Source organism: Oratosquilla oratoria, unplaced genomic scaffold (assembly GCF_046742065.1).
Source record: "Oratosquilla oratoria isolate Oo_2021 unplaced genomic scaffold, ASM4674206v1 SCAFFOLD85, whole genome shotgun sequence".
Taxonomy (NCBI): Eukaryota; Metazoa; Arthropoda; class Malacostraca; order Stomatopoda; family Squillidae; genus Oratosquilla; species Oratosquilla oratoria.
Genome location: NW_027467749.1, coordinates 649,732 through 658,908, shown reverse-complemented (window position 1 = coordinate 658,908; position 9,177 = coordinate 649,732). Strand labels below are relative to the sequence as shown.

Here is a 9,177-nt window from a genome sequence, read left to right as displayed (position 1 = left end):
CCATGCACAAATAAAAATACACCATCACATAGGAAGACCCTTCAACATACATAGTGGAGTCCCCCAAGGAGGCATTCTTTCACCAACACTTTTCAACCTTTACACACGCGACACCCCCAACCCGACACACGGAGTCACACACATACAATTTGCAGACGACCTAACACAAGTAATCACATATCCAAGTAAAAAAGGCAAAAACATGTTAGCACTAAAAACAAGCAGAACAATAGAAACAATAAACACATATGAACACCAATGGAAAATACAAACAAACACAACAAAGTTCCAATTACTTAACATATCAACACAGAAACCAGCGGAAATATGGATAGGAGACACACACATACACAAACAAAGAAACATAAAAATACTAGGACTAACACTCGGGAACAAAGGCCTACAAACACACACACAAAACAGAAAACATCTAGCTGAAAAAACACTACACACACTAAAACGATTCAGAAACCTAAACACCAAACTCATACTAAGACTATACAAAGTTCTCATACGTCCACAACTAGAATACATACCAATAACAGCTATCACACTAAAACCAAACCAACTCCAAAAACTACAAGCAGTACAAAACAAAACACTTCGATTCGCCACACACTCCATTCCCCCATACCTAAACACAATAGAAGAACTACATACACAACATAAACTTGAACCACTGAACACAAGACTTAACAGACTAGCATACAGAACATGGAACAGACTTACAATCATAAACCCAGAATTAGTACAAACCAGTGAAAACATAGACACAGAACACGGACACGATCACAATTGGTGGCCTAGAGTGTCCCCCATCATAAACAGTCCCCCACCCGAACCAAAATACATACTCTAATCATAAACAACACTAAAAAAAAAAAAAACACAACACATATCACCTTTAATCGTTCAACTAACCCTACTAACTATTATTATTGTTATTGTTTAATATAAGATGATAGCACGTGCGAACCAATCGCACGTGATATCTAATCAATGAGTATGGTAATAGGAGTCACTATTCCCCCCCCCCCCAAGAACGTATGTAATAACAAGAAGAAATATCACTAGACGTCACCCTAATGGGAAAAGAAAAAAAAAACATACTCATTGATATATGTTTATTATATGTTTACTATATACATGTACAAAAAAAAGTATACGAATATAAAATCAAACAACCCCCCCCCCGTGTCAGTTAAAATGACAACAATAGCCCTAGCAATTCAAACCTACAAATAGGCAATAAAGTAGTATGCTTTTTTGAAAAAAAAAAAAAAAAAAAAAGTGTAGCAACTCGAGAGAGAGAAGATAAGAATACCGAACTAGAAGAGATGGATCAACATACAGCTAACAGCACAAGTGGCAGATGCTCCTTACACCACCACCAATAATCAAAAATATCTATAATTAAAGTAGCAAGTGGGTCTGCCCCACATCTATTAATCTCCAACTTCCTTCCATTTCCTACTTTACTTCCACACACACACACACACACCTCCCCCCCCCCTCTTCCATCTTACCTATCCTGTCCTAGTAGTAGTAGGGTTATGGAGGGTGGGAGTGGTGTATACAGTTTCATTCTCGTCTTAGCTTACCTGTCGGTTGGGAGGGTGTTTGAGAGTGGGTGTGGTGTATAAACTTTTCCTCGTCTGTGTGCAAATAGCTGATGTGATTTTTCTACAATGTGGTTATATTGTGAATTGTGAAGTTTGATCTTCTAATGTTTTTTCATAACTGAGAGGCCAGTTTCTATGTTGTTTCGTGTGTTCTGGTAGTGACGTGAGTTCTTGTAAGAGTGGTGTGTCGAGAGTGAATAATCTTTCCCATGTTTTCGTTGCTTGTGTGTGTAGTTGCGTGTTTATTGCTGGAGTGTTCGTTTCTGTGTGTAGTTCTTCAGCTGTTTTTCTGTCTGTGCATTTTGTGTTTGTTATGAATTTTAGTGCTCTGTTTTGTACACTGTAATTTCTGTAGGGGTGTCTTTCGAAGTGTGTGGAGTGGAATAGCAGGGTATGTTAAAACACTCCTCACATAGGCGAAGTAAAGGGTCCGTTTTTGTTTCGTTGGCAGCTCTCTGAAGCGTTGAAGCCTGTGAAGGCTCCGTTTAGCTAAATCTGCTGCCCTCTCGACATGGGCTGCTCGTCCACAGGAGGAGAAGTTCCAGCCGAGTACTTTGCCATGTGTTGAGTATTTGTGTTGGATGCCATCTGTCGTGACAGGTGACTTCCCTTGTCCTTGTATATGTATCAATGTGAATTTTTGTGTGTTCGTGCGAATCTTCCAGCAGCGCTCGTAAGCATTAATGCTTTTGATCTCGCGCTCTGTCTTTTTCGCAAGCATGTGTGTTGATTTTCCTGGTTGTGTAATGATTTGTGTGATGTCATCCGCGTAAATGATGTGTTGACATCCCGGCTGTGGTTCCGGTATATCATGTATGTAAATGTTGTATAGTGTTGGACTAATGGAGCTTCCTTGCGGGACTCCACAGGTGATGGAGAATTCTTGTCCTATGTGGTGATGTATGCGTATGCATGCTTTCCTGTCTGTTATGAAATTACAGATTATACGTGTGAGGTATGGGTGGAGGTGTAGTTGAATTATTTTGTATTTTAGCCCTGAGCACCAGGTTGACCTGCTGCTTCTGGGCTTTAGCTACTGCTATTGATTGGTATAGTGTGGCCAGAGCTGTGTGTGTGCCGAATCCTGGTCTGAAGCCGTGCTGTGATGGTTTTAATGTGTTTTGTTGATGGAGGTGTGTGTAAAGTCTGTGATTTAGTATTTTTTCGAAAAGTTTTCCGTGTGTTTCTAAGAGTGATATGGGTCTGTTATTGTTTACGTGTCTTAAGTTAGTGCCTGTTTTGGGGATAAAGATTATTACTGCTGTTTTTAAAGTGCGTGGAAAGTAACCCATTTCTAGTGCTGCGTTGAAGATGTTTGTGAGGTTTTGTATTATTTTGGGATGTGCGTGTGTGAGCATTTGTTTTGTTATTCCCGATCTGCCTGGCGCCCTATTTTTCATAGAGCTTAGGGCTTCACGTAGTGTATGTGTTTGGCTAATCCCTCCGTAGGGAGAGCGGAGGGGTAGGAGTGTGTGGCGGGGGTTATGAGAGATGAGTGTTCTTGCATACAAGTTTCAATGTATTCTTAAGTCCTTGTCAAAGTCTTGGTTTTCTGTTGGTGTGATGGTGAAAGATTTTTCCCAGTGTGTGCGTAGTACTGTTTCTTATTCTTGTGGTGTGTAGTGTTTTTTGCCTTGTTCGTCTGTTATGTAATGATTATATGTTATTTTAGTGTTTCCCATCATCCTGTTTACCGATTTCCAGAATGTTTTTGTGTCTTTGGTAGATGCAAGTTTGGAGATTTTTTCCTGGTGTTGTGCTTTGTAGTGTTCGTTGAGTATCTGTCTGATTTTGTTAAGTCTTTTAATGTGATGTGGTCCTTGTGGATGTGTTGTGATGTATTCGTGTATGTGTCTTTCTTGTATTAGAAGTCGTTTAATGTTTTCTGTAATGGGTGCGTGTGGTAGTATTCTGTGAGATATTTTTGGAATTGTGAGTGTAGCTGCGTGTTGTATGATTGTTTCTGTTGCTTGTAGTGCTCGGTCTATCTCCTCCTTATTCGCACCCTCCAAGTTAACCTCATCGCATTCCTCCGTGAGCGACTTGAAGCGTTTCCAGTTCGCTCTCTTTGGCGCGAATCGGCATCTTATCGGGATTTGAATGGGGGACGCAGACACTGTCATAATGACTGGTCGCTTGATGTAAGTGGCCCTGGTGTTATGTGGTAGTTGTGAGTGGCATGTCTGTTTTGTAGGTTATAATAATAATGAATAACGACAGGTAAGTGAGAGTTAATGGGGGAGTAAGAGGGGGTGATAGATGAAGGCAAAGTTCAGAAAGTGAAGGAAGTGTGAGATAGATAGTGTGGGGCGGACCCACTTGCATGGTGTTATTTTTATGTTAATGGTCATCCTATCTGCTCTATAATAAAGTACCCTATCTAGCTAATCATACACATATGTTGTGAAGGAAGGACTTATTTTCTGCTCTACATTTTATTTGACTTTAGTTGTTTACGTGTTTAATGTTGTAAAGTTATTAATTTAATTTGGTACAAGTCCTTCCTTCATTTAGTACAATTGACATTAAATATTCACATAATTTGGGAGCAGGTGTGGCTATATATGACAATGTGCCGTGAGTTTTGATATAGGTTTTGATGTTAATTTTTAATTTTATTTTTGTTTGATTTACGTATGGCATGTGGCAAATGTGCCTTATGAATTCTATTTCTAGCATTAGGGTTTAGGTGGTACACGCATATCCTGGGGATATGTGTGTTTGTATGTGTCAATATGACTAGTACATTAGTTATTCATATATATTACTTTTACATCTTAATTGCATAACCTTTCCCTCTTTTTTTTTGTGGATTAGCTAGTGGTATGGCTTAGGCGGAAGGGCTGGTTTTATCCTAATATTGTTTTAAGTCTGGGCCAGTTCTTATGGTCTTGTGTTTTTTTTGTTGATTGTGGAGGTGGGGGTATTATGTTGTATGTTAATATATTATTCCACGCTTTGCTGCTCAGTCTGATGAGTCTAGAGTGTATTGTTTCTATGTTTGCTGTTTTGTGGAGTTGTTCTTGTGTTTCTAGGTATGGTGGTTTGTGTTTTAGTATTTTTCTTAATGTTTTGTTTTGTAAGGTTTGCATGTGTTTGAGGTCTGTGTGTGTGCTGGTAACTGTGATTATTGGGGGGTATTCTAATTGTGGTCGTGCTAGTGTTTTGTAAAGTTTTATTTGTGTTTTTGTTGTTAGTCCTCTGAAGCGTCTTAGTCTGTTAAGTGTATTTTTTGTGTTGTGTATTCTGTTTTTGATGTGTTGTTTTATTCCTTGTGTGTTGATGGTGAGGCCTAGGATATGTGCTTGTCTGTTATATGGTATTATGTTGTTGTTTATTTTTATTGGTGCTGGAGTGCGTGTTGAGATGGCTAGTAATTGGAATTTGTTTGTGTTTGTGGATAGTTTCCATTGTTTTTCGTATGTGTTAATTTTGTCAATTTCATGTTCTGTCTTTCTGGCAAGCATGTGTTTTCCTGTAGTGTTAGGGTATGTGATTATTTGTGTGACGTCGTCTGCGTATTGTATAGTGTAGCTTCCGTGTGAGGGTGGTGGTATGTCTGATGTGTATAAGTTAAACAGTGTTGGGGAGAGAACGCTTCCTTGTGGAACTCCGCTGTGGAGAGGGAAGGCTGGTCCTATGTAATGGTTCATTTTGATTTTTGCTGTTCTGTTGTCTAGGAAGCTACACAGTGTTTTTGTGATGGTGTCTGGAAGGTGTGTTTGGAGTATTTTGTATTTAAGGCCTTCGTGCCAAACTTTGTCGAAGGCCTTGGATATGTCGCGTGATATTATGTTGCATGCATGTTTGTGTCTTTGTGTGTCTGCGATTGAATCATATATGATTGCTAGATCTGTGTGTTTTACTTTGACAGGTGTGAACCCATGTAGATTAGGGTTGAGCATGTCGTGTTCGTGTAAGTGTGCCATAAGTCTTTTTGTGATTATTATTTAGTATATCTTTCCGGGTGTTTCTAGTAGTGATATGGGTCTGTAGTTTTGTATTTGTGTGATGTCTTTGTTTTGTTTCGGTATGAATGTGATGATTGAGTTTTTGAATTTTTGTGGGAAGTATCCTAGGCTAAGTGTTTCGTTGTATATGTCTGTGAGTAGTTGTATTGTTATGTTTGGTAGGTGTGCGAGTATTTGTTTTGTTATGCCTGATTGTCCTGGAGCTTTGTTTTTGGTGTGTTTGATTATGTTTTTAACGTCTTCTAGTTGTATGGGTTGTCCGATGTAGTTGTCAGTGTCTAGTTTGTCTAAGTCTATGTTTGCGTAAGGTTGTGTTTGGTGGTAGTGTTGTGTTATATGTGTGAGAATTTTGGTTTCGTGGTTTGTGTCAAATTGTGTGTTTTCTTCTGGTGTGATTTGGAAAATGTTTTGCCATACCTGTCTGAAAGCGTTTTCTTTGTCTTTGGCGTCGTGTAGTTTGGCGTTATTATATCTTATGTATGGTGTAGTGGTAGTATTAGATCCTTGTAGTTTCTTAATTGTGTTCCAGAAGTCTTGTGGTTTTTTGGGGTTGAATTTAATGTTTGATATGAGTTTGTTCCATGTCTCTTCGTAGTTTGTTTTGTGTTCCTCTAGTATTTGTGTTTGTAATCGTTTAAGTGTTTGTGTTGTGTGTGGAGTCCAGTTGTTTTCTATTATGGCTTTATTTTTTATGTTTGCTTTCCAAATTAATTGTTTTAATGTTTTAGAGGTTTTGGGGGTGGGTAGTTGTTTGTGGTGTGTTGTAGGTATACTTTGAGTGATTGCGTTGTGTATCAAATTGTACCAGTTGTCTATCTTGTCGTCTATGTATTTTGTGTCTTTTAATTGTGTGTTTGTGTTGATTTGTGTTTCTGTGTTGTTGGATTCTTGTGTTGTTGTTTCTAGTAGCGTTTTAAATTTCTTCCAGTCAGCTTCTTTGTATGATAGTCTTGGTGGTGTGGGGATTATGATTGCTGTGGTGGAAAGTGTGAGATGTACTGGAATGTGGTCTGATGAGGTTATGTTGCCTGGGTGAATTCTATATGTAAAGTGGTGGTGTCGGTTGGTGAATATCATGTCTGGGTTTCCTGTTCCGTTGTGTGCAATACATGTTGGGAAGTCTGGACCGAGGAAGGTGAGGTGATTTTGTGTTATGAGTTGGTGTATGTTTTTTCCTACTTGATTATTGTATGTGTGTTTTAGTGTTTTATGTTTTGCGTTGAAGTCTCCTATTATGTATGTTGGTTGTGGTTTCTGTGTGATTTTCAGTATGTCTTGTGTTGGTAGGTATGGTCTTCGTGGCGGGAGGTGTGTTGTGGCTATGATTATGGGTCCTTTGTTTGTGTGTATTTCAATGGCTAATATGTCTTCGTCAAAGTCGTCTAGTAGTTTGTATTTTATGTTTTGTTTGATGGCTATGGCAATTCCAGCGTTGTCTTCGTTGTAAGTGTTTCGTGTGTGTGTGTTGTAGTTAAATATTTTGACTGTGTGTTTACCTATTGAGTTGAGAAGGATGATGTCTGGTGTTTGTGTTAAGTAGTGATTTGTTAGTTGATTTCTTCTGTGGTATGACCAGTATTGTACGTTGTGTTGTATTATGCGTATTGTGTCCATGTGTGCTTGAGTTATTGGCAGTTTACTGTCCAATGAGGTGTGTCTGTTGGTTTGTGTCTGCGGATGTCAAAGTATCCTTGTGGTGTCTTTTTGTACTTGGCCTCAGTCAGTCTTTGTATTGGGGTTTTGGTTAAGTCGATTAGTTTTTGTGTGATCATGCTGTCCATAGTCTCTTCTGGTATTTCTTTGGTGTATATATATTTGATCTTGTTGGTTTGTAGGAGTGTGTGTGCATTTTGGTGTATCTCTTCGTCTGTCATGTTTATGGTGTTAGGTGTTATTATCTGTATTGTTGTTTCTGTGTTCAGGTCAGTTTTCTTTGTTTTTGTGGGTTTTTCAGTTCCTGGTGTATGTTCAGTGTTGAGTGGTCTTTTGTTCCTTTGTTCCTCTGTTTCCATTGCCTCAGGTTGTGATTGTGTGTGTGTTGTGTTGTTTAACATGTTTAATATGGCTGTTGGTTTGATGACTGAAGGTGGGATGATGATTGTGGGGAGTCCATTGGCTTTGTAATATGCATCAATTGTCTGCTGGTACGTTCCTGGTGTTGCTGCTTCGGTTATGTTTGCGTGTATGATTGCTGTATTTATGACTGTGAGGTGTTTGAGGTTTATAGGGTTGGGTGTTGGTGTGTGGGGGGACTGAGCAGTGTTTCCTGTGGCTTTGTTTGCGTATGAGTTGTTAGTGTGTGTGTGTTTGTTGCTCTCTGTTTTCTTGCATCTTTTTCTTGATTAGTTCTTTCCTCACTTGGCATCTGGCTGCGTATGTGGGATGGTCGAGGCCACAGGCAATGCATTTTTTAATGGCATTGTGACAGTTATTGATGCGATGTTCCTTTGAGCTGCATCCTGAGCAGATTGTGTATGTGGCGGGTAGTGTGCATTGTTTGAGAGTGTGGTTGTATGCGTAGCACCTCGTGCATTGGGGTAGGTGTATGTACGTTTCTTGATTGAGTGTATGTGGGGGGAATGACTGGCTGAACATAAGTATCCCTGTCTCCAGACTCTTCTTGACCATTGTGGAATTCTCCATTTTAATCTTGATAATGGTTCTTGTATTTGGCAATTTAATTATGCTAGTAATCTTCATGTACTGATTGTTCCGTTCCAGTTCCATCTTGATCGCCTCCGTGTCTTCATTGTGTATGTGCTCGTCGACTTGTCTAACTATCAGAGTCCTTTTGGCGTTAAGTTCAGGGGGGTCAATGATGTCCAGGCCTTCAGTTGCGAACGAGTTCTTGATTTGTTTTTTTGTTAGTTCCTCTATGGTCCGGTCGTCAGCTATGGCGGTGTGTTGTGCTCCGTTGGTGTGAAGCTTCTGGATTGAGATTTCATGTTTGGTTAGTAATTTCCAGATGACGGATCTCTTGCCTGGACCGGCATTGGGCCGGTTTTCGCGAAAATTTATCCTGCCCATCGCGCCGGAGCGCGTTGAGCGTGTTGTGTGTAACTGTGCTTGTTAATGTGTGTGTAGTTATTGTGTAAAAAAGAAGAAATGAAAACAAGAAAGAATGGTGTGTGGGGGGGGGGGAGGTCGTGTGGGTACGGTCTATGCTCGCTGAAATGGCTAAGTGGTTGGCGACGGTTAAAGGAAAGTGCTACGTTGGCTGGTGCCCTAGTGCCTATCCGCAGCGTAAGAAACGCCTTGGCTGCCTATTCGTCGAGCCTATGCCGGTCCGCTGTAGTAGCGGGAGACCGGAACGATGGGGGTTCCCTCCCCACCCAGTCGACTGAGCAAGTTTTACAGACCAGCAAGGGCTATGCTCAGTCGAAAGGGGGGTTATCTAGGGCATAAATCCGACAGAGCGAGGGGCAAGAAGAGATTTGCCTTAGCTCGGGTATCGGTGGTTGTAGTTGCTTCAACTCGCGTTGTGGAGAAAGCTTCCACACGTCTTCACTCCGTGGTGTCTGCAGCTCGAATCTCTTTTGTAGGTGACGTGTGTGTGTTTAATTTGGGAGTTAAGGCTCCCACGT

The 9,177-nt window shown here is 40.3% G+C and overlaps 1 protein-coding gene across 1 annotated transcript; it reads right to left on the bottom strand.

Annotated features, from left to right (window-relative positions):
* Window positions 1-7,218: 7,218 nt before the first annotated feature.
* Window positions 7,219-8,681, bottom strand: LOC143024049 (uncharacterized). The gene is made up of 2 exons (XM_076182763.1): window positions 8,020-8,681; window positions 7,219-7,865 (listed from the first exon to the last, which is right to left on the bottom strand). The coding sequence occupies exons 1-2, from the start codon at window positions 8,618-8,620 to the stop codon at window positions 7,219-7,221; spliced, it is 1,248 nt and encodes a 415-aa protein (XP_076038878.1). The 5' UTR covers window positions 8,621-8,681.
* Between the last annotated feature and the right edge of the window lie 496 nt (window positions 8,682-9,177).